The sequence below is a fragment of the Malania oleifera genome, chromosome 3, assembly GCF_029873635.1.
Source record: "Malania oleifera isolate guangnan ecotype guangnan chromosome 3, ASM2987363v1, whole genome shotgun sequence".
Taxonomy (NCBI): Eukaryota; Viridiplantae; Streptophyta; class Magnoliopsida; order Santalales; family Ximeniaceae; genus Malania; species Malania oleifera.
In genome coordinates this window covers 45,714,874-45,741,563 of record NC_080419.1, presented here as the reverse complement: position 1 = coordinate 45,741,563, position 26,690 = coordinate 45,714,874, and the positions used below count along the sequence as shown (strand labels likewise).

Here is a 26,690-nt window from a genome sequence, read left to right as displayed (position 1 = left end):
AGACTTAAAACGCCCGAGCAAAACTCGCTGAATGATCTAGTGAGTTTTGTTTAAATCTCACTAGACCATCCAGCGAGTTTTGTTTAAATTTCGCTAGACTATCTAGCAAGATTTGGGACGCATCAAAATGAAAAAATTTATTCCAATCCAACTGTTATTTAATATTTTATTAAAAAATAAAATCAAAAACGAAAAAAACTCTCTCTCTCTCTCTCTCTCTCTCTCTCCAACAGATAAGACACAAGGAGTTAATGTAATCACGGGGAATCAACAAAATGTTCAAAATTGAAAATCTTAAAATGATATAGTACATTTTGAAGTCCACATCCAACCATATTTTGAGGCTATAAGAGCAGTACTCTCAATTTTGCACTTGGCTTTTAGCACATCCACTAACTGTTTCTATACCAAAGCATGAAAACATGGAAGCCCGGTTAGGTCAAGCAGCCATTGCACTTGGTTTACAGTTATCTTTGCCTTTTCGATTCCAAATTGAAGTTGTCTCAATAAGTTTGTGCGGAACAAGACGTCTTTCCCGCTTAGTGAGCTTGCAGAAATTAGACACCCTCAGCCTTGCTATCTCAGCCTCCTCTTCAGCAGTTATCTCCCTCACAATCACTGTGAGTCTACACTCGGGTCTCACCATTATCCCACATCTCCCTTTAGCATGGTAACTCATTCTCTTTTTAAAGAAACCCTTTCCAACAAATGCTTCAGCTGCATGAAGGGACTATGCATAATAAGAAGTACCCTTATAAAATTAAGAAAGCAGCTGCTCTCAGTGACGATATTTACCAACAAGAAGCCGTTCTGCATCCAACCCGTGATTATGTGTTGCATTTGCCCGGGCCGAGTGTATAACCTGTGATACAAAGATTTCCATAGTGTTGAAATTCTTCTATAATTTTTTAACTAGCAACAGTGCTGAATTTCTCCTCTTACAAAAATAAGAACTATATCACACAATTGATATCTTCGCGTCATGGTTACAGAAAAATTAATCCCATGTTTGGGAGCTTGGATTCAAGCTTTGGGATTGGATTTGTGTGGATTTGGACAAAATACAATACAAAACTGTGTAGAGTTTCATCCAAATCCATGCAAATTGAAATCCATGCTCCCAAACACAACTCAACAGTTCTTATAAACATTCTGAAACATTTTTCATTTTCATTCCAGAACATTGAATCTCGTAATCCAAATTTTTAAATCAATATTTTCCACATGTATTTATTCAGTAAAAGTGGAGAATTATCACATTATAGTTCTATTTTCAGTCACTATTAATATATTTCACAAAAATAAAAAAAAATCTCTTCCAGACTTGGTAACACCTCAAAACACCCTTCAAAATATACATGTTCTATGCACATTTTACACCAATATATCTGTACATATATACCCCTAATGCACCATATTTTAGAGCATGTGTCATCCACATGTGTTTTTCAATAAATATGGAGAACCATCACATTATAATTCTATTTTCAGTCATTGTCAATATAGCTCACAAAAGATCCGAAACACCTCAAAACACCCTCCAAAATAACACATGCCTTGCACATTTTTCACCAATATATCTGTACATATATACCCCTAATATACCCTATTTTAGAGCATGTGCCATCCCATAACCCAATTCCAGTTCCACCAATGTTCCAAATTCTTGTTAACATTGTTCAGTCCAACACAGAAATGAGCACATGTCAACACTGTACATGGTAGTGAAAGTTAAAACCAAAAATGGTATATCAGATCTACCCATACATGACTTGCACAATGAGAAATAGAAGTACAAATATTTGGGGAGAAAACACCTTTAAAAAGCTGCTATTATTTCGGAGGCACATAAGAACTAAGTTTAACCAAAACATATCTTTATATGTTCTGCACAGTGATTTTAGATGTGTTCTGGACAGTGATTTTAGCAGGCTACAGAATGTAATGAACCATCATGTCACCTGATAAACTGTTTTTGCAGCTCGTTTTACTGTCACTTGCAACTGCAGCAACGCATCTTCAACACGCATGCCACGAACTAAAGCCGCAACCAAGTTGAGCTTCTTTGGACTCTGAAACCAAAAAAAAACAGAGAATAATCAAAGGCTGTGCGGTAAAAGGAATATCTTTTTAACTTAGGTAGCATTTGCTTCATAGTTGAGATTGGAACCAGAATTGGAATTGGAATCCACAAATCAGAAACGGAATGTCAAATTCCTCTCATGTTTGGTTCAAGACACAATCTCAAATCAAAGTTGTATTATAGTATTTGGCATAAATAGATATAGGGATCGAAAATGGATCTAGTTAATCAATTATGAGATTATAATTTTTTTTTAAAAACAATTATTCAATTAATTTAATATAGAATAATAATGTTATAAATATATAATTATTATATAAAATTATTTTATTAAGATATATAATAAATAATTGTTAAGAGTAAAAACATTTTGATAGTCACATACTTGATTATACTTTACATATGATATTTTATCATGTTTTTTATTATTAGTATTTTGTTTTAACTATATTATTAATATTACATTTTATCTTATATTTTATAATTACTATATTTTAAAATATAATTTATTAAATGTAAATATTATAACATAGTTTATTATTTTATATAAAATAATAATATAATCAAACAACAACCATAGCATTATAGTTTATTATTTTATATAAAATAATAATATAATCAAACAACAACCATAGCATTATATTTTATATTTTATTACACAATAGTATTATATTATTTTTTATATTTATATCATTATTAAAATTTACTATTATATATTTGTATTGACAATATTAATAATTAATATTTTAGCTTACTTTAAGATTATTTATAATAATATTAATAAATAAATAAACATACCGCAGTTATATCATAGCATTTTATAATTTAATATGTTCTATTATTTTCTATGCGATATAATATTATTATATATAACATAAATATTAATAATAATGGTTATAATATTTTATAAAAGTATAATTATATATTTATATTTAATGATATTGTAATATTAATATTTTTTTTAGATTTATGTAATATGTATTATATTATATTATAAATAATATCATATTAATATTATATTATATTCATTATTAAAATTTATTATTATAAATTTATAAGTAATTGAGAATAGTAAATATTTTATATTATTTTTAAGATTATGAAGATAATATAATAAATCAATAATCATATCACAATTATATCATAATAATTTAATATCTAAAATTATTCAATTGATTTTTATATGTTATAATATTATTTATATAATAAAAAATATTAATAATGATGGTTTATATTTATATTAAATTATATTATTATATATATTTATCTTTAATGTTATTTTCTAAATTAATGTGACATTATACATAGGCACGTGTGTATTTATATATGTATATGCATTATAAGGAATAAGGTAATAAATATTGTATTTTCAGGAATCAGGTTGATTATGGAACAAAAGATGGGAATCAAAAAGTAGGCAAAAGGGGGAATACCATTCTTGCATGGAATGGGAATCAATATGAGACTTAGCATAAAACAAACGCTAAGAATGGGAATTAACCATTCCAATTCCAACTTTGATTCCTAGAATTGATCCCCAATTACCAAACACCATCTTACCTGATTCAACCATTGAGATGCCTAATCATAAAAACATCTAAATACTTATTATCAGAGGTCCTTTGTATTAGCCAGCTGTTCTAAAAATTAAATAATTCATCATCCACTTCTCAGTTGAAAGTTTGGCAAACAAATGAATACATGATTTTCGCCATCTTTGGAGCAAGAATGACAAGGAGGGCTGTCAACCTAAACAGTAAAGATCGCAGGTTATGGACCAAATACGTGCAGCATGATCATACATGGAGAGAGAAACAAACAATGAATGATTTTATCTATTTAAAAAACAACAAATGACACCCATAACAAGGAATAAGATAATTTTTAACAAACAAATGATAAATGCAGGCTATAGAACTCGGGACAACCCCTAGCAACCATGGCTCTAATACCATGTTGAACAACCAGTTACTCTAAAAGCTCAAGCATATAAAGAAGACCAGTTTTTGTTCCTTCTATATAATTCCCACACTCCTCACTCACCCAGAACCCCTCTTTGGGTCGGTCAAAAACATGATTTTTTATTAACTTACGATAAGGTTGGTAGTCCAATCACCTATCTGATACCATGTTAGATTACCAATTGACCTAAATGGCTATGCTGTCATGTTGTGACTTGTGAACCAATAATATATATATGAACTATGAAGCCTTGACAGTCTTAGGAAAGAATACTGACGTGCATTGCGAACTACCTAGACATTCATAGGGAAAAATAAAGAGTTTCTTATGGGACAATTAAAATTGAATAAAAATTTATGAAGAATGCTTTTATATACGTCAATATTTTTTAGCCTCACAAAGTATGCCCTTCACAGAATGCATGATATCAATGTAGAGTGTCAGCATTGGCCTGCCAAATTATTCTCCATCATAAGTGTGCTAAGGAATACTTACAGCTTCATTAACACTACCTACTTCTCAGGCGCTGTTTGCTTACTCAATAACATATTTTGGGCTCAATCACCAACTGCCCTAACACTTATTGCTTGAACACGCTCCCAAATGCCAAACACTGAACAGTGAGACTTGGGGCCCAAAATGCCATACACTCCAATTTGGAGCTTTTGGCAGTTGACAGTAACTTTACACTTTACACTTTACACCTAGATGGTCCTCCAAGAGCAGTTTACACCACATTTTAGCAACAGAAACTATAACAGCGAACTGCACCAGCAACCACAAAAGCAAACATGACTGCAACAGCAATGTCCAAAATCCTTGGACTGCTAAACATTATGGTAAACCAGTAACATTAGCAGCACATTACAACCTGATTTAAAGCTTCTACTTATCCACACTTCTAATCAGCTCAAGTGCGCAAAGTTATTCAGTGCAAAATATTTTACAGCTAACTTGGTGCAAAAATCATGGAATCTGCTCTTAGCTACTAAAATGAATTTGGGGGCAATATACCTATGTGGAGCAAAAGCAACCTCTGCATACATAGCATCAAAACAAAGCCTTTTTTTATGATATAACTTTTAATCATTTATATCAAATCCTTTTCTCCACAATATATGCATTTTGTTAAGAAATTCTCCCAACAATTCTTTCACTCTTTTTTTTTTTTTGCAATTATTGTTGCGCCCAAAAGAATAACTGTCCTTCAATTTTTTGTTATTCCCTTCACTCCTTTCAAAATGTTCAAGTTATTGGAAACACCTCTGTTGATTTTAAATTTAAAACTATGAGCCAGTGAGTTCAGGTCATCCACTCCAGATAAGTATTGATGATTCTTGAAAGAATGACATGCTTCATGTCAATCCACTTCAGGGACATAATTTTATCTTTCACTCAGTACAGTTAGTGTTCCCTGAAAAAATGAGACACTTCATATTGCCTCTAAATCCTCTCTTCCTCTATTGCAGGTGAAAATGAGGTGAGAATCCAAAGTACTGTCCGGCGGCCTCTTCCCAAAGCTTGCTTAATTTGAGCAGAGTAAATTGCTATGCTCCTTTGGATTTTTATACCATGATGGAGATCACTTTTGGGAGTTTATATAAGCCAAACGGGGCTTGTACTATGGTCCAGAACCTCAACAATTCTTTTTTTGAGGGGGAATGAAAGGCAAACTTTTATACAAATATTCTGCCTTGGCATATATGTGCAAGCTGATATTCTTTGGCCATCCAGGATTATGTTGAATTGTTGATCACAAAGACTTTTATCTGCATTTCTTCCAAGAGTGAATGTTTGCAATTGGATATCTCCTGTTGTTCCTCTAGGGCCCTGGCTCTTCCTGTATACCTCCGTTGGGGATTACAAGATGTAAACTAAAAAAATTAGGCAGGCATTGAATTGAGAATTACGAGTACTTATTCTAAGGAGATAATAGTCATCTATCATAAACCAGCTGATATAGGATGAGCAAACAAAGCTATGGTTTAAGATCTTCTTGAATGCACCTTGAGAAAGCTTCATCAGAGGGTTGAAGAGATATTTATGGTTGTTGACTTTTTGAGTTTGATCTCTGATTTCGATACTAATGAAACACAAGAATCTTATGTATGATCTAGTTTGTGCGCAGGATAAATTAGCAGTATCATATGATGCGCATGAACTTGATGAAAATGAAGACCCAACATGTTTATGCCTTGTAATTTATATTTAATTATGGGTTTGTAATAATAATAATTTCAAAGGTCTGTAATAATGCATCTGCATGCATGATAGGAAATAAGCTCAAAAACCTTAGACTGGCCATAGGAAACTATATTGTATGAAAAAGTCCCCCATAATCCTAGAATTGATTATCATATGAATAGGGGTAACTACATAAAAGGAATAGGCCCAAAATGCCCAAAGTTGGCATGTTCGGTCGACCGAACTCTAATAAACAGAGGACGTCGGTCGACCGAACTTCCCCAGGGTCAAGAGTTTGACCCTTCGGTCGATCGACCTTAAAATGAGCTGCAACGCTCTGGTCAACCGAACCGACACGTGGAGAGATCCCAACAATCTAGTCAACCGAACTTATAGAAGGAAATTTACCTAGTCGACCGAACACCCAAGTTCGATCAACCGAACTCAATCTGATCGACCGAACCTCAGAGTTTTGGAAATCGCCTCAAGATTGATCGACCAGCTTCTCAGTTCAAATTTGTCCTGGTCGACCGAAGTAAGAACCCCGGTCAACCGAACTATGAAAATGGTCGACCGACCCTTTCAGGTTGCTCGGATTTTACCGAAGTTAAAACGGTGTTAATTTTATTAATCCTCATTAAACATTTTCCAAAATTCCTTCTATGTCACCAACGGTAATATTTTTGAGGATATCTATATATAGCTCCTCATTTACCTTGATTAGAGATGGATTAGGGATTTTAATTAGCAAAATTTCCTCTAAATTTTTTAGAGCCCTATTTCCTTATACCAACCTCATACACTCAAATACTTCCATTTCTATGAGAAATCTAACATTGTGAGTGTCTTATTCATTGTTCTATATTGCTAGAAACTCTCACTTGCTTTTGTGCATGTGATTTTCTGTTAAAGGTTAAGCAAAGATTTTTCCCCCGATTTTATTTAATAAATCTTTGTGTGGGAAAAATCTTCACAGCTAGTAAGTCTTTGCATCATCGTTGCAAGACTCATCAAGCTTGTGTGTTTTTTATTTGCAAAAATATTTTTCACAAGCTTACATATTCTTAAATATCTCTTGAGCTATTATTTGTGAGAAAATCATATTTGAGATATTTTGAATAATCTTGTTAAAACACTTTGAAACTTGAGGTGATTGATTTACATTGAATATTTGTTTCAAAGACTGCTTAGATTATACACTTTTGTGCTTGATTGAATATTGACATAAAATTGAGTGTTTAGCACACATATAGCACGGAGCTTATAATTTCTATCTATTTAAGGTACATTGATTAGTGCTTATGCGTAGTGGTACATATCTGCTTGTGTAAGAATCATCTATTTGTATGCAAATTTTTATATCTGTTGTATTTCAGGCTTGGGCTTGAAGAGAGAGACTAGCCCTGTTGAATAGTCCCGAATTGGCTTAGACCCGATTAGGAAAGTTAGATGCATCATCCTTGTAAGGTGCAGTTGTAGGTTGAGGTCAATACCGTTAATTGACCTGATTGTAAACGGTACCGTTCCACCCGTTAAGTGAGCATTAGTGGAATCCTCGAACTTGCGAGTTAGAGGCGGGGACGTAGGCAGTATTGGCCGAACCCCGATAACATATCGTGTGTGCACTTAACATTTCAGCACTTTATATTTACTGCACATGAATGTTATATTTAATATATGGTGAATGTTACACATGATTTAATTTCCGCATATCATTATCTGCGCAATTAGTGTATGATTGATTAATAAGACCCTAGGTTGAGTTATATTGTTATCTGATTTAACCTAGGAAGAAAGTTTAAATTTCCAATTCACCCCCCCTTCCTCTTGGGAATACACCAATTCCAACAATTGGTATCAGAGTCTCGTTGCACTTGGCTTAACAGCTTATGTAAAAGATCGCAATGGCTCTCATTGGTGTATCCCCATTAGGAGAGGGACGAACACCTTCTAGTCTTCCATTGTTTTGTGGTGTAAATTACACCCATTGAAAAATTAGAATGAGCATATTTATAAAATCTATGGACTGGAGGGTATGGCTTGTGACTGCTAAGGGAAGATGTGCACAAATAAATGAAAATGATTTTAATATAATTAATTCTAATGCCAAGGATATACTATACTGTGCTTTAGAGACTAATGTTTTTCATGAGATCATGGCTTGTAAAAGTGCACAGGAAATCTGGGTGGAGCCGGAAAGGATATATGGAGTGACACAAGAAAAGGGTAATGCCACTTCAAAAGCTCCAAGCTCTAATGATCTGGATGTGGTAAATCACAGGAATAGTGCATTTACAGAACATGAGGTATATGATCCTATCTCAGCCTCTATAGATGATCCATTTGCTGAATTCTGTGATACACTTTATGCCGAATTATCTATTGAATATAATCATAGTTCTGTTGTTAATGCATACGATGATTCTCGTGAAGAATTTTGTGATATAACTTGTGATGAATCATCTACTAAAACTTGTAATATATTGGCCGATTATAAAGCACGCACTGATTCTGGTAACAATGATTGTATTAAATTTTGTAATGAATCATGTGTTGAATTCAATAATGAAAACATGCATGTGTATGAAGAACTAGAAAATGCTTCATTTAAAATACATAAGGTTCTAGTTAGGATGTCTAAACAGGGAATATTTTTTAAAAATAAAAATAAAAGGTTGGCAAAATAATTAAAAGATCTAAGAAAATATCATGCCACCTTAGAGAAGAAAAAGATTGAAAAGATATTAAAAATTATCTGCTTAAGGAAAGAAGTGATTATTCTAGAGTTTCACCCAAAGTAGAATATGGAAAGAATAATCATAATAAACCCTTAAGATTCAAAAGAAATAAATTTTTCAAAAAGGGTTCATATTATAAATCCCACAATCATGCTTCTTCGTGCAAACATAAAATCAAAAAGCATACTCTATCACGCACATACATAACTTGCTTACACTACAAAAGAGAGAGGCACACTAAACATAATTGTTCATCTAGAGATGCTCGTGGCTTGGATAAGATAATGATATGACTTATCATGAAAGCAAACCCCGTAGGACCTAAGAAAGAACTAATTCCAATTGGAATCAAATAAAATGATTAATCATTCGTTAGTTCCTAGATTTAAGGGTTGTGATGACTAAAGGCTTGGGAAGTGGCTTGGGTTTAAAATGTAGAAGTTTTGTATACACATCCACTTCCAAATGGACAAGGCTTCTACGGCTGGTATATAATTCAAAATGCTTAACCCACACTTAAATACAAAACATCTTAAGTTAAGCATAGTTTGTCCATCTCACAAAGTTGAGGTATAGGGTTTCATCTCACTATATATCCTTTATCCCTGAGCTTATCTTTAAACATAAAGGCCTGGATTAAACGTAGACATCACTCTATATATAAACACGGATGATCATAAATTCCAAATATTTCTAGTGTTAATAAAAAGTCATCCGCATTGTAATCAAAACTAGAGCCATCCACTAGGGGATTCAAGTTTCACTGTTAAATCAAAAGATTTCCTTTGAGCCTAAATTATAAATCCTCTAATTTTGGTTTATCTCATCCACAAGAAATCTTTACCAAACCACGATCACATCAAGTAAAGATCCATCCTTTCATTAGTTCGTATCCTTATTTCAAAAATTGTGATCATATTCGAAGGATACATTCCAATCCCCAAAGAGCATTGTTAAAAAATATTCATATTCTCCTATATGCTCTTTGCCCAAGCCTGGAAGTGATCATCATCACGAAAACATTTTGAAAAATGTCCTGCTACTACCTAAATACTATTCTAAACCAAATAGAAATTTAATCCCTAAGAGTATTTGGTCAAATTCCTTTCATAAGCTCTCAAACATTAAATCAAATCCTTTAGAGCTTCAAATCCTTTGAAATGTGTTGAATGGCTAAAATGATTGCACTAGGTTTCAAATCTAGATGATGAAATGAAATTTGAAAGAGACCTATGCATATGTAGTTAAAATTCAACGCCATTCAATCTTGTGCCTTTTACACGTATTCCAATTCATGAGAAAAGAGGCAGACATAGGCCTATCATCTTGATGAATATTCATTGTGACTTTTTGGTCCTCTAAGCCGAAAGCATATAAAGCCAAGATATAATCATAGAAACTTAAAACTCTTGGCTAAAGAACTTGAACAATAAGAAAAGGCATAAAATAAGTGAGTGCGTAACTCAGGGAGAGCTTTTATTCTTCATGGTTCTATAAATTAAAATGCTCTATTGATATCATACCTATTTGCTCATATGCCTTTATGAAATCAGCATTGTAGACTACTATCCATAATGTACTGAATGATTAAATTTTCTTGATGGATGGTTTTATTTATGAATTGTTGATTACTACTGGATTGCATGCTTGTTATTGAAAGCCTCCTGCATGGCGGATGCAGTGATGTGTATTGCATGCTGGTAGTGGTTATAGGTTCTTGCATGCCTAAACTAAAATATATTACTTGCTTGAATCTAATAGGTACAGGTTTTATGGGAAAATATCCAATTTACAGACGACATACTACCGAAATTTCAGTAGATTTTTCCCAAATAAAACTCTGTACAAAGATGATTATGAAATAATAAAAGTTAAATTTTTTTTTAAAGGATAAGTGCAAACTAATTGAATATTAAATTTCATCCTAGCATAATCATCAAATAGTTAAAGGAGCTCAGTTCCATCCCTAGAGAATGAGCATAAAGAATTCATATGCATCATGCTTTACTTTTTTAATATTGAGGCTCTTCTAAGAACCCTGAACATCATATCCCGCTTTTAAAGCTCTATGTTTTGATATGGATTGTTCTCGGGTATGTGTTTTATTTCATGCCTTAATATATATTTCTGATGCATATGTGACCTACAGGGATAATTATACTGGTCGAATGGTAAAATGAATAAATCTTAATCCAATATATTCGTTTTTAAAAGACTTTAAAAAAAAAAAATTGATTGCTTATACTACTTAGCATACTTAATGAAATTAATCCATATTAAGTATAAGCAGTTTATTTCATCTAAGTCAATTTGAAAGGGGGAGCATCTTAAACTAAACTCTTATCTTGTTATGCTCACCAGTATTTTAGGCTTACATGTGTTTTGAAATCATTGTGGCATGTGCTAAAATGTACTGACTTCATTAAAAATCTTAAGTTGAAATGTGTTATTTTGCCACAATCACATGTGTTGCCATATGATCTTACATTTAATTGATTAAATTTTCTTTTGGATCTATATGGTTATCCTATTCTAGTTATATTATGAAATTGTGCTTGAATGTTTAACCAAAATAATGTTGCTTGCTTGCATGATATTTAAATTTTTTTTGCAAGCAACTTCCAGTACTTTTTGCAAACATCATAAAGGGGATATATAGTTTTATATATACATATACATCTATTTACATATATTTTTATTATTCGGCAAAAAATTCTCTCAAATCAAAAACCCTTTATATCTTGCCTTATTATTTTATATATATATATTGCATAACTGGTTCGATAACTACACATGAAAATGTATACGAACTAGTTAGACTGTTTTATGCTCAAATCTTCTACCTGTTATCATATGCCGTATGTTTTAAGATCAAATCTTTTACGAGTCTTATGATATAATTTAAATTGTTATGGTTTGTGGATAATTCTGGTCTAATCATGTTTGTTATGTCATTTTAATTTTTAATGACCAGTTATACTGCTTGTGTGCTTAATTGTCATATTTTTCAAAACCAGTTATATTTGTTTTCATGCCCTTTTTACTGTTGCCAAAAGGGGAGACTTGTTTGAACAAAATGATTGCATATCTTTTATATCTTTCATACTCTCATAAACTAAATAGCATGCATATTCTTATGGGGAGCCTTTTTAGGCTAAACCTCATATTTCTCATGCGTGTTTGTCATCATCAAAAAAGGAGAGATTGTTGACTTTTTGAGTCTGATATCTGGTTTTGATGCTAACGAAACACAAGGATCTTATGTGTGATCTAGTTTGTGTGCAGAATAAATTAGCAGTATCATATGATGCCCATGGACTTGAAGAAAATGAAGACCCAACATGTTTATGTCTTGTAATTTATATTTCATTCTGGGTCTGTAATATTAATAATTTCAAAGGTCCGTAATAGTAAAGTAGGAAAGGTCTGTAATAATGCATCTGCATGCATGATAGGAAATAAGCTCAAAAACCTTAGACTAGTCATAGGACACACTATATTGCATGAAAAAGTCCCCCATAATCCTAGAATTGATTAGCATATGAATAGGGGCAACCACATAAGAGGAATAGGCCCGAAATGCCCAAAGTTCGCATGTTCGGTCGATTGAACTTCCCCGGGGTCAAGAGTTTGACCCTTCAGTCGACCAACCTTAAAATAAGCTGCAACACTCTGGTCAACCAAACTAACACGTGGGGAGATCCCAACTATCAGGACGACCGAACTTATATATGGAAATTTACCTGGTCGACCGAACACCCAGGTTTGGTCAACCGAACTTAGTCTGGTTGACCGAACCTCGAAGTTTTGGAATCCGCCTCAAGACTGGTCGACCATCTTCTCAGTTCAAAATTGTCCTGGTCAACCGAACTGAGCACCCTGGTCGACCGAACCATGAAAATGATCGACTGACCCTCTCAAGTTGCTCGAATTTTATCGAGGTTAAAACGCTATTAATTTTATTAACCCTCATTAAACATTTTCCAAAATTCCTCCTATGTCCCCAACGGTAATATTTTTGAGGATATCTATATGTAGCTCCTCATTTGCCTTGATTAGAGATGGATTAGGGATTTTAATTAGCAAAACTTTCTCTAAATTTTTGAGAGTCCTATTTCCGTATACCAATCTTATACACTCAAATACTTTCATTCCTTTGAGAAATCTAGCATTGTAAGCGTTTTATTCATTGTTCTATATTGCTGGAAACCCTTACTTGCTTTTGTGCATGTGATTTTCTATTAAGGGTTAAGCAAAGATTTTTCCTCCAATTTTATTTAATAAATCTTTGTGTGGGAAAAATCTTCATAGCTAGTGAGTCTTTACATCATCGTTGCAAGACTCATCAAGCTTGTGTGTTTTTTATTTGCAAAAATATTTTTCACAAGCTTACATATTCTTAAATATCTCTTGAGCTATTATTTGAGAGAAAATCATAGTTGAGATATTTTGAATAATCTTGTTAAAACACTTTGAAACTTGAGGTGATTGATTTACATTGAGTATTTGTTTCAAAGACTGCTTAGATTATACACTCTTGTAATTGATTGAATATTGACATAAGATTGAGTGTTTAGCACACGTATAGCACAGAACTTATAATTCCTATTGGTTTGAGGTGCATTGATTAGTGCTTATGTGTAGTGGTACATATCTGCTTGTGTAAGAAGCATCTGTTTGTACGCAAATTTTTATATCTATCGTATTTCACGCGTGGGCCTGAAGAGGGAGACTAGCCCTATTGAATAGTCCCGGATTGGCTTACACCCGGTTAGGAAAGTTAGGTGCACTATCCTAATAAGGTGCAGTTGTAGATTAAGGTCAGTCCCGTTAATAGACCTGGTTATAAACGGTGCCGCTCAACCCATTAAGTGAGCATTAGTAGAATCCTCGAACTTGCGAGCTAGAGGCGTAGGCAATATTGGCCGAACCCCGATAACATATTGTGTGCACTTTACATTTTAGCACTTTATATTTACTGCACATGAATGTTCTATTTAATACATGGTGAATGCTGCGCATGACTTAATTTCTGCATATCATTATCTGCACAATTGGGTATGATTGATTAGTAAGACCCTAGGTTGAGTTATACTGTTATCTGGTTTCACCTAGGAAGAAAGTTTAAATTTCCAATTCACCCCCCTTCTTGGGAATACACCAATTCCAACAATTGGTATCAGAGCCTCGTTACACTTGGCTTAACAGCTTATGTAAAAGATCGCAATGGCTCTCATTGGTGTATCCCCATTAGGAGAGGGACAATCACCTTCTAGTCCTCCATTGTTTTGTGGTGTAAATTACACCCATTAAAAAATTAGAATGAGCATATTTATAAAATCTATGGACTGGAGGGTATAGCTTGTGACTGCTAAGGGAAGATGTGCACAAATAAATGAAAATGATTTTAATACGATTAATTCTAATGCCAAGGATATACTATATTGTGCTTTAAAGACTAATGTTTTTCATGAGATCATGGCTTGTAAAAGTGCACAGGAAATCAGGATGGAGCAGGAAAGGAAATATGGAGTGACACAGGAAAAAGGTAATGCCACTTCAGAAGCTCCAAGCTCTAATGATATGGATGTGGTAAATCACAGGAATAGTGCATTTACAGAACATGAGGTATATGATCCTATCTCAGCCTCTATAGATGATCCATTTGCTGAATTCTGTGATACACTTAATGCCGAATTATCTATTGAATATAATCATAGTTCTGTTGTTAATGCATACGATGATTCTCGTGAAGAATTTTGTGATATAACTTGTGATGAATCATCTACTAAAACTTGTGATATATTGGCCGATTATAAAGCACGAATTCTGGTAACAATGATTGTATTAAATTTTGTGATGAATCATGTGTTGAATTCAATAATGAAAACATGCATGTGTATGAAGAACTAGAAAATGCTTCATTTAAAATACATAAGGTTCTAGTTAGGATGTCTTAACAGGGAATATTTTTTTAAAATGAAAATAAAAGGTTGGCAAAACAATTAAAAAATTTAACAAAATACCATGCCGCCTTAGAGAAGAAAAAGATTGAAAAGATATTGAAAATTATCTGCTTAAGGAAAGAAGTGATTATTCTAGAGTTTCACCCAAAGTAGAATATGGAAAGAATAATCATAATAAACCCTTAAGATTCAAAAGAAATAAATTTTTCAAAAAGGGTTCATATTATAAATCCCACAATCATGCTTCTTCGTGCAAACAAAAATCAGAAAGCATACTCTGTCACGCACATACATAACTTGCTTACACTGCAAAAGAAAAGGGCACACTAAACATAATTGTTCATCTAGAGATGCCCGTGGCTTGGGTAACATAATGATGTAGCTTATCATGAAAGCAAACCCTGTAGGACCTAAGGAAGAACTAATTCCAATTGGAATCAAATAAAATGATTAATCATTCGTTAGTTCCTAGATTTAAGGGTTGTGATGACTAAAGGCTTGGGAAGTGGCTTAGGTTTAAAATGTAGAAGTTTTGTATACACATCCACTTCCAAATGGACAAGGCTTCTACGGCTGGTATATAATTCAAAATGCTTAACCCACACTTAAACACAAAACATCTTAAGTTAAGCATACTTTGTCCATTTCACAAAGTAGAGGTTTAGGGTTTCGTCTCACTATATATCCTTTATCCCTAAGCTTATCTTTAAACATAAAGGCCTGGATCAAAACGTAGACATCACTCTATATATAAACACAAATGATCATAAATTCCAAATATTTCTAGTGCTAATAACAAGTCATCCTCATTGTAATCAAAACTAGAGGCATCCACTAGGGGATTCAAGTTTCACTGTTAAATCAAAAGATTTCCTTTGAGCCTAAATTATAAATCCTCTAATTTTGGTTTATCTCATCCACAAAAAAATCTTTCTCAAACCATGATCGCATCAGGTAAAGATCCATCCTTTCATTGGTTCGCATCCTTATTTCAAAAATTGTGATCATATTCGAAGGATACATTCCAATCTCCAAAGAGCATTGTTAAAAAATATTCATATTCTCCTATATGCTCTTTGCCCAAGCCTGGACGTGATTATCATCACGAAAATATTTTGAAAAACGTCCTGCTACTACCTAAATACTCTTCTGAACCAAATAGAAATTTAATCCCTAAGAGTGTTTGGTCAAATTCCTTTCATAAGCTCTCAAACAGGCTTTAATTAAATGTCATATATCAAGATTTGTGTGTGTGTGGTACGGGGAAGGTACGCCTTTACCTCCCATGTTCTCAAAAGAAAATATAGCTCTGATGATGATTGTAACAAGAAGAATCTGTGCACATCATACCTGTTTTATTCCCTTTAGAACTGCTTGAACCTTTTCAGGCTTGGAAACAGCCTTTTTGTTTTCAGTTGCTTCAGCATTTGATGCCGAAACAGGTGTCAACAGAGAAGAGACAGGTGCTAAATCATCAGAACTTGCCTGTAACTCTCTTGAACTAGAAATGCCCTGAACCACCAAAGATCAAAAAAAAAAATTACAGCAGTGAAATGATAATAACTCTTCTCTCTTGGTAACATTCTGGTATAGCTATTAAATTTTCTAAAGCAATTCTGAAGCAAAGCATGAGATTGAAGAATTGGCCACTTACCCTAAAAGCTTAGGCTTGTAGAGAAGTGTGGTATTTGTCATTTATTTTTATTTATTTTTTACTCCTTGCATGTGGTCCCTCTTTGGGTCAGCCAAACCAAAAATTTCTAGGACGTATGGTGGTTCAAACGCTAGACCTCCCACTCTGATACCAGGTCTAAGAACCAATTGCACCAGAAACTCAAGCTTTTTGAGAATGGATTTCATGCACAACTAAACATGTTCAAACTCAAAGAAAGTAAAATAAACTTAATTGAGAGAAGGGACATCTAAGCATTACCAGCTGCTGTAAGTAATCATAAAAAGGTCTGGAGATATTTGCAGATGGTGACTTCCAGAATCTCTGTAAATAGCATGACTCACCTGCAAAAATATCAGTGTCACTCAATCATCAAATCTACATGACCAACAGCCACAGCTAAGCATGGAAAGGAATATAACATATCAGCAATCTTTTTTTCTCCCTTTAATGTTTGGTTTAGCTTCTTTTCTTGCTTCTATCTACAGTCCTATGCACACAAAAAGGCATGGGCGCGCATATGTACGCACATAATAACAGCCACAAGGCCAAGAAATGCAGGGGGGAGGAGTTAATTAAGTAGCAGAATGAGGCACTTCAATCCCATGGCATGTTTTTATTATAAAACCAAAAAAAAAACTGCAGCTGTCAGTAACATATGATTCCCACTTAAGAGTCTTAGATTTTGATTCAATTAACTAGCCCTGATTTGAACCTAGTAGGCAAATCAAAGTAAGCTAGAATTGACCATGAATGTGATTCCTGATTCAAATTTACAATTCGTAGTTCAGTTCCAAGCACTTGTACTGAATAAACTGTTCTTGTGGAGAATCTAATAAATGAAGACCTTAGGGATTTTTGAACTCTTTAGAAAAAATTTAGGAATGTAGAAAAAACAATTCAAAAGGTGGATAAAAGTAAATTGATTTGTCCATTTTGACTATGAGCCAATTGGATCAATACGATCTAGCTCTAACCTGAATCCTTGGTAAAAATACCCATCTTGAAATATAAAAATCTTCATATCCAAGCACTTGTACTGAATAAACTGTTCTTGTGGAGAATCTAATAAATGAAGACCTTGCGACTTTTATCCACCTTTTGAATTGTTTTTTCAACATTCCTAAACTTTTTCTCAAGAAATTGAAAATCCCTAAGGTCTTCATTTATTAAATTCTCCACAAGAACAGTTTACTCAGTACAAGTGCTTGGATATGAAGATTTTTATATTTCAAGATAGGTATTTTTAATTTCAATTTTCTAAATAATATATGCTTTTCATTTATACATAGATATGCATCAATGCAAATCCCATATGGTCTTCATTCATTAGATTCTCAACAAGGCCAGTTTATGCAGTAAAAGTTCTTGGAAGATTTTTATATTTCAAGATAGGTATTTTTACTCTTAATTTTCTTCTAAAAATAATACACGCTTTTCATTTATACATAGGTATGCATCAATGCATATTTATTATTAGGTCAGATGTTTTTTTTATCAGAAATGAAGTATATTAACAGAAGAATAATGAACAAAACAGAGAATAAGAAATCCCTCAAAAAAACACACACACACAAACACAAAACAATTAATAAAAAACAGCCAACCAATCATGCTAATCATCTTCAGAAGAAATTCCCTTGAAACAGCAAGCAGCAACAAGCCCATCAGGAAGCCAAATGCTGAATCTTATCCCAAACCCAAACCCAAGAAGTCTTCTTCCCCTTAAAAATGCAACTGTTTTGTTCCATTCAAATACCCCACAACACAGCAAACAATCTACAATTCCAAAAAAAGCCTAGTGCCACGGTCTTAGAGTCTTGCATGCGTGACACAAGGTTTTGGCGAATGATGCTGGAGGGAACTTGGTTAACGTGGCTTCATCCATGGAGATGTTACGGCGATGGTTTCAATATGCCCTTGTGATATTGTGGTGGATCCAACTAGTACTACTGGTGGTGTTCTCAAACCTAAGATATAATCATTAAATCCCTGGTGGTTACTCAAATTTGAACGAGAATTCTTCGGTGACTTGACATTTGAAGGAACACCAAGTGAGCGGTTTATCACCCTCAGTACCCCTATTGGGTACTAAGTGAGCACCCTAAGGAGCAGTCAGGGGGAAGTTCTTGATATCTTCAAGGGGCGCCTTGGGCTTCCATACGAGATTAGGAGCCCTATGGATGATCCATTTAAGAATGTGGTTGCGCAGTACTCTCACCCTAGAGGTTTGATGTTCGTCCCTTTTTGTCCACATTGCCTATACTATTAGGCACAGTCATTCTAGATCCGGTTGTAGTATCACGAGGTGTTAATCCTTCTTGTTCCCTGCTTGAGTAGTGTATAATGTCACTTCCCCTAATCCTGGCTAGTGGGTGGTAAGTGATGGATATGCTAACACGAGGATTGCGCTGTGAGGATGAGAGTTACCCGCAATGCTAGTGGAATGTGAGTTTAACTCCCTTACAATTCGAGTCCAGGCTCTTTAGTGACAACCTTAGTTGGATCAAGGGCCTTCGAGCTAAGAGACTTGATGTCTAGGTTATTTGAGTGTTTCCTTGGATGAGGATGAGTACGGTTGGGCTAGACTTAGTGTAGTCTTGCTACTGCACGGGCATGACTGCTTGATATTTTGGCAAATCTAGGCAAGTGTGATTTCCTTTTGGCCTTTGAGATCTTCATGCTCGTGACAGTTGGTATCAAAGGGTCAAAGCATATCTCTCGATTGTGAATGAAAAATGAGATTGATATAGTGGGCATCAACTCGATTATGGGAATTCGGTTGTGACTTTGAGTAAGGAAAGGTTCAAGTTACCTTTGAGTAGGTTCTTATCTCTTGCTCCCCTCTTGTCATGTGACCCATCGTGATCAATGTAGCAAAAGTTGGCCTCCAATGATTATCTTGCCAACATCAAGATGCTTGATTGTGCCCTGTACCCTTGATAAGAGACAAGGATAGATTGAGGGGAACTAGGATGAGAATACCCAATGCCCTTGAGGCTAGTATTGAGGCCATAGTTTGAGAACTGTCCTATTGGAGCTTGGATGTTAATCCAGTGAGACTTTGTGGTGTCCTTGACTCCTTATTCCACAGGCAGAGGTGATATTCTTGGGTCCGATGGAATAGGACAATGGTAGGAGTTTGGCCAAGGGTGTCTTTCACAAAACTTGGGAAGTTTGAACTCATAAAGAGAAGTCACATTCTTAGATCTATAGGAAAGAATGAGTTGTTAACACCCTAGATAGATAGTCCTTGAGAGCCAAACAAGTGCAATATGTGTTGGTCACGTTGGTGACGTATACCCAATGAGGTATGGACTCGAAGGGAACCACAAAAATTGCCCATTGGACTTCATTGGAACGCTAAGATGTTTTATTATTTAAGTTCCAGTGGGAATGTGGTTGAAGACTGCAATTGTGGGATTGACAAGAACGCACTTGCGCTGTTGGCCATTTAGTTTTATTGTGATCTATGCCCGCAAGCAATGGGCCCGGTTTCGCAAGAGGACATGTAAGCCATGTTGCTAGCAAGCACATGAGTCATGATGGCCAAAAATCCTTTTTTGTTTGTTCTTGTTAAGCAGGTTCGTGCAACACAATTGAACCAAAGGGCCCCTTTTCACTTGAAAATTTTGAGTCTAAGCCAGAGGGTAGTAAATCAGAAAGTTAGGCATGATGGATTGTGGTTGAGACCCTATTGTCAAATGAAAAGTGATTGGAAATCCTAGGAAGCTTTGATTTGGGTTGAGATTTTGATGTCTGAATACTATGGAGAAATTGGTAACAATATCAAAGATAGTCATCAAAGGTGTGATCTGAGCTTAAGCTTTGATGTTAGACTAGTGGAAGTTTTCGTGGTCATCGGGTGATGGATGTTAGACTGGACGGCTAACTTCAGAACCATGGGATTCATGTGTATGTTGGGTATGCCCCGAGGAACTGGGTTAAAAACCTTGGATGGTGAGTTTGTTCCAATTCCCTTTATTCCTTAATGTGGACTCCTCCTTGGAGTTCTGTCTCGCGAAACTCTGAGGGTGGGAGACCGCTTTGGAACAATATGGCAGAAACTAGCTTGGATATATTGTTGGACATGGAAACCCCATGGTTTTGAGATCAGTTGACTTGTGGATACTCCAAGGTGTGGATCCATCTTTGGAGTTGTGTCTTGTAAGACTCTTGGGCAGGGACTTACTTTGGAAACAGATTGTCGGATTTGAACTTTGATGTTCTCTTGGCTGGTTGTCTACTAAGCTTTCAAACAATTATACTTGGAGAGCCTTCAAGATGGAGACCATCCTTCAAATGTTAGGTTGGAATGGAACCTTGGTGGTTCATTTTGGGTGCCAAAACTAGTTATGAGGGAATATGACCAGAAGGAGATTTCGTGTGCGTTGCGCCGTGAGAGGTACTGATTTGAGGTTGAGTTGATTTCTAGAGTGAGTTAATGTTGGGAAGGATCTTGCATCGGTGATTCAACGGATGTATCTTCACTCTTTTGAGTTTTGAGAGATGAGGTTGTAATAAGGATCTATTTCAAGGATTTGTGAGTTTGAGTTCTAGGAAGAATGTTGCTACCTTCAGAACTAGCAATATGTTGGTTGGTTGTTGGCTTTCAGCGACGTTGTGACCTTGGGACATGAGAAATCTCAGGGAGAATCAAAGATCAGAGTGTGGTTCTCAAAAGAAGATACATTTAGTTTTGGAAATGAGTTTGGGTTGAAGAGCTGGTGTTTAGAGATATGTGCCACAAGCATCACTGAATCAAATTGGTATCAAGTGTGCAATGGGATCAGAGAGAAGTCCGGCTGCTGTGAAGAGTTAGATCTTTGGATTGAGGTTGGTTATGAAGCCTCCTACTTTGTGATTCTCAAAGTCTTACTAACAGTTAGATTGCACTTTTTCATTAACAAGGACCTTGACAAGATGGAGTAAGGAAAATTGTCATGGTCTTAGGCTTTTGCAACCAATTTTCATGACTAGAGGACCCTTGTCAACAACGCATGCACCCCATGCTCCAACAACTGCAATTGAGAACCTGCCAAAGTCTCATCTTGCTGCCAATTTTGCAAGAATTGCCTTTCACCATGATATTTTGGGTTTCTTCCAAGATATTTTCATCTACAGCATGATATTTTGATTGTGCATCTTCTATTTTCCAAGAAAGTGCAATAATTTGCTATGGAAAGCAAGAAATTGTCGCTACCAGCATTGGAAATCAGGTTCTATTGCTGCATTTGTGAGTTTTCTAAGTGAATTCATTTCATTTCTTCGTGATACTCAAGATTAAAGGTGACTTGAAGATTGTTCTTAAATAATTGAGAGCGAAGATTGTGGTTTGCTTGAATCAATAGGACTTGTTTGCAAATTGTTTAAGAATCCTTGGTGATATATAATTGCATCATGGTGACCAATGTTGAATTGTTTGCAAATGTAGAATAGTTGTTCAGCAGGGAACAAAACATGGAAGATGCCTTGGAGACAATTACCAATGCTTTGAATTGGCTTAACAACTGAAGTTGCATCCTTAGGTAAAAGACCCATGGAATTTCCTACCAAACAAGATAGTGGAATAGCTTCTGTTACTCATACTTTTAAGTTGTGTGATGGTCAAAATAATCATTTAAGTCAGGGAACTAAACTAGAATTCTCATATTTTAATGGTGATGGTTCTCCTAATGAATTTGATGATTGGCCGTATTCTCTGGAGTACTATTTCCAATGGTATGACATGAATGATGCTAGAAGTTGTACTCGGTTGAATCAAAATTGAAGAGAATTGCTCAAATTCATTGGATTAAACGACAAAAATATTTAGAAGAAGGAGATTAGGTGAGACCATAACATGGGATGAGACAAAGCAAGCCATGCAGGAGTAGTTTGTGCCTCCCAATTATCAGCAATATGTTCATCTCCATCTCTACAATTTGAAGAAAGAGAATAGATAATGACAGACTATACTACTAGATTCTATCATTTAGCTACTCATGCCAACATAGAATGAAAAGAGGATGTGATGATAGCTTTGTACAGAAAAATATTGAAGCTAGCTATTGCCTCCAAACTTGCTACATGTCATTTCATTGCAGTTGAGGATGCAGTACACGTTGCCACTAAAATTGAGGAGGATATGCAATGTAATCCTCCTAAAGCTACATCTACCCTTTGATTTCGGAAGAATACTAATGGGGTTGTACAAGAGAAGATAGTTGAGCAATTGGGTAAAGGAGTCTAAACTAATACCGCTTGGAAGACTCGAGCATTCTGGAACAACTTCTAAGAGCCAACCATCACTTAAATGCTTTAAATATCAAGGATTTGGGCATCAAGCTGCACAATGTCCTAAACATGTCATGGCTCTTGTGGAAAAATAAGATTGATGATGATGATGGCACTCAAGTAGTTGAAGCTGAAACAAAAATCCGAAGTGACTTAGATGATTATGGCAATGTGAAATCTACTTAGTGCTTCAATATATGCTCTCTTCCCACAAGATTAAAAACAAAGAAGATTGGAGGCGGACCAACATCTTTCAAACTCAAGTGTTATGCCAAGAGCATCTTTGCACTTTGGTTGCTGATCTTGGTAGTCGCACAAATGTGGTTTATGAAGAAACAATGAAGAAATTAAATTTGTAAGTTGAGCATCATTTCCAACCATACAAAATTGCTTGGGTGAATGATACCAACTTGAAGGCCCATGATTGTTGCTTACTTTATTTTAAGATTGGTTCCATTGTGGAAACAATGCAATGTGATATCCTTCCTCTCAAAATTTGTCATATCCTTTTGGGTTGTTTATGATTATTAGATAGGACGGTGAAGCATGATGGATATGAGAATTCTTATTGCCTCTCCATTGACAACAAGAAGCATAAGTTGATGCCATCTCAAGCTCTCCCACTCACCAAGTTGAGGCGTACTACCAATTCCTTTCTTATGAAAACGAGATGATTCTATTCATGGTAATGGACTCCTTGGAACTTTCCCCAACTTGACGGGAACAAGTTCTTTATTGAAGGTGGGAATTGATGTAGGACGAGAAGCGAGTATTTGGATAGATCATTTTGACCCAATTTGGGGGCCTATGTTGAAGAATAGGGTCAATGGTTTATTGGGTCCTAAACCCAAATGTGCTTAGTCAGTTAGTTGTTTAATTATGCGTGTTTAAGTTTGCCAGCATTAGGATTATGTAAGTTGGGGGATTGTTTGTAATATTTGCGTATTCTAGGGGTATGTTTGTAATGTAATGTAGTTTTTGAGTTTTACGTGTACTTTCATGTGAAGAGGCTTCCTTATGTGAGTAAAATCCATGTTGTAGGCAGATGTTGAATTTGAAGTGAACATTAGTTTCCCTCTTGGATCTCCTCTCTCCTCTCTTCCCCTTCCTTCCTCTCTTCAATTTCTTCTAATCTATCCCATGGCAGCAGATCCTTGATGTAGCCCCTGCATCAAATCCGCTACCTTCACACCCATATGCTCAAGGAGTTCTTGTAGGTCATGAATGCCCCTCTCGCTCCCAATGAGTTAAAGGTCAAGATATCCTCCCATTTTAGAAACCTTGCTCTGGCATAAAATATTATCAGAAAATTCCAGCATATTAAGATGGGTAGAATAGAATTGAAAATTATTAGGGCATTCAATTTTAATGAAAATATTTTCTTTTTTTAAATAATTTGTTTGTTTTACATATAGACCTGCAACTTATAACTGATTTTTGGAATATTTTTGCAACAATATTCACAAAATCAGTATTTTGATTCGCAATTCAAACCTCAATTTGACAATTGTGCCCTCAACAACTTGGTAAATATCAAGTCCGTCATCCAGATTATGATAAACAAATAGGAATGAGGTAATTCTGTGACATGCTTTGCAATGGATGCAAATAAATTTATCTAGAAGAAAAAAGTGAGAGATCAATTTACCTAGTACTAAAGAAGACTTGGCAGGAAAACAAGAGTAGTTAGCAGGTAAATTGTAACTGCACTCCACTCTTTTCCCAATGTGACGGAGTACAGACTGTATATGTCTCTGCCAGCCAACCATGATTCCAAAGGACTAAACTAGCAAAAGAGCTTGAGCTAGAAATATCACACCATCTACACAAAAAAGTGAACAATTATTTGAATCGATGCATGATGAAATAAATTATTAGCAAGACAATATTAAGAGGAAAAAAAAAAAAGGAAATGGCTGGCTAGTATTAGGAGCACACAATCTATGAGACCATGCAATTAGGAACTATTCATCCAAAAAATGTAATAGAAGTGCATACAATCTTCCAAACTTCCCCAAACAATAGCAAATGGAATGACACTATAGATCCATTTTCCTCGATACAACAATTTGAGAACAATAATCAGACAAAGTAGGAAGTAGGAATCCCACATTAGGAGCCAACAATAGTGGAAGAGAGTCGCATTTGAACATTTGATAATTTCATATAAATCATAAAAAATTTAAAAAATAAAAATAAACGAATTTTGCCCATTTCAGCTACTACATACCAACGATTAAATCAACCCACCTAATGCTCTGCATGGCTGCTGAGAAAAGGAAAGCAAAAAAAAAAAAAAAAAATTATATAAAACCTAAACCAAACTGACACCAACAAACCCCTATCGAGAAAAGTTCAAAAATTTTCTCGTCATTTTCTTTCCAGAGCTTCCTCAGCAACCAAACGAAACTCACAGATTTCAAGGCACAGAATCCTAACCCGAAACAAACACAAAGACGCCGCCATTGCAATGAGATAGCAGATTCAGCATCAAGATTAGGGAGAGCTATTGAAGGAAGATGTCAAATGAACCTACGAACAAGAAAAGTAGACTGCATTGCAAAAACACCATCCGTAAGAGAGAGAATTTACCTAACGGTGGCTCGGAGCATCCAACGATGGCGAATGGAGGTACGTGTCTTGCAACTCTAGAGTGAAGAAAGCAGAGGAACTGAAACTAGGGCTTTGCTGGATTGGCTTTGAGGCAGCTCAAGTCGTTTCTGTGGCAGTGCGTAATGACACAGGGCCTGAGGCCAGGGTAGGGGTGTGCAATTGGTCGGTTCAGCCAATTCAACCAATTAACCGAATTAATCAAATTATTTCAGTTAACTCCACCCCATAACCAAACCGACCAAATTGGTCTATTTAACCGAACCATACCCGACCGAACCAAATTGTCGGGTAATCCGGCGGACCGAATTTAACCAAATAAAAATAAAATTAATTATGAGTAATTCTCCCTTAAAACAACCAAGTAATTCTCAAAAAAAATTCATCCTCCATCCTTTTATCTTCTTTAGTTCTTTCTGCCCTTTATTTTATGCTTTTGTACTCAAAGAGAGCTTTGCATCCACTAATGAAAACAACTCATCAGACAAATTCTCAACACCAAAAAACTTTCCCATGATACGCAAACAAGGGTTATTGGTAAGAGCAGGGAAGAACCAAAGAAGAAGAGAACAGGGCACTGGACTTTGGGTACAACAAAAGTAAGAAAACACAAATATAAAAAAATTAAAAAGGGACAAAACTCAGATTCAATGAACATTCAAACAAATATAAACAAGTAACACAAAGAAACCCATTTTAAAGAGGGGGACTGATCAACATCAATATAATAATTTGAAGGAAATATTCTCTCATACATTTAATCAAACACATTGTGCTCATCTAGGGTATTCTAAAATTTCAATAAACATCAAACTGCAAAGACTTTTGAGTTTTGAACACAACGGAAAAATGAAAAACCTGAAGGGCGGAAGGTCCAAAGGAGTACTGCGAGTCTGCGAGCTGCGAAGTTGGAAGGTGGAAGCCGAAGTCCGGAGGGGAAGACTGGATCTGCCGATCTGGAACAGGAGCTTCGAACTCGCCGTCGCCGATTGTGTGCGAACTGCGAAGTGGGTAGGGAACTAGGACTGGGAGTCAGGGAGTGCCGGCTGCCGGCGAAGTTGCGACTTGCGAACTGCGAACTTGGGAAGGGAACTTGGGTAGAGCAGACTCAGAAGACGAGTGGAATAGGCAAATGGAAAATTGGGATTTAGGAATGGCGGAATCCCTAATGGTAGCCTAGCGGGCAACCTAGCCTAAAA

At 35.3% G+C, this 26,690-nt stretch overlaps 1 protein-coding gene across 1 annotated transcript; it reads right to left on the bottom strand.

Moving 5' to 3' along the window:
* Positions 1 to 248: 248 nt before the first annotated feature.
* On the bottom strand, positions 249 to 26,690 carry LOC131151774 (uncharacterized). The gene is made up of 7 exons (XM_058103179.1): positions 26,350 to 26,690; positions 24,530 to 24,703; positions 16,867 to 16,949; positions 16,284 to 16,445; positions 1,962 to 2,072; positions 796 to 862; positions 249 to 717 (listed from the first exon to the last, which is right to left on the bottom strand). Exons 2-7 carry the CDS (start codon positions 24,648 to 24,650, stop codon positions 440 to 442), a joined length of 822 nt encoding a protein of 273 aa, XP_057959162.1. The 5' UTR covers positions 24,651 to 24,703; positions 26,350 to 26,690; the 3' UTR covers positions 249 to 439.

What these genes read in the sequence shown, in the direction of transcription:
- LOC131151774 (XM_058103179.1), bottom strand. Translation starts at nt 24,650, where the DNA reads ATGGTTGGCTGGCAGAGACATATACAGTCTGTACTCCGTCACATTGGG. An exon ending in TTCTAAAGGGAATAAAACAG is followed by an intron (nt 2,073 to 16,283) that starts GTATGATGTGCA and finishes TTTTGGTTTCAG; the next exon opens with AGTCCAAAGAAGCTCAACTT. An exon ending in CTGCAAAAACAGTTTATCAG is followed by an intron (nt 863 to 1,961) that starts GTGACATGATGG and finishes TTTGTATCACAG; the next exon opens with GTTATACACTCGGCCCGGGC.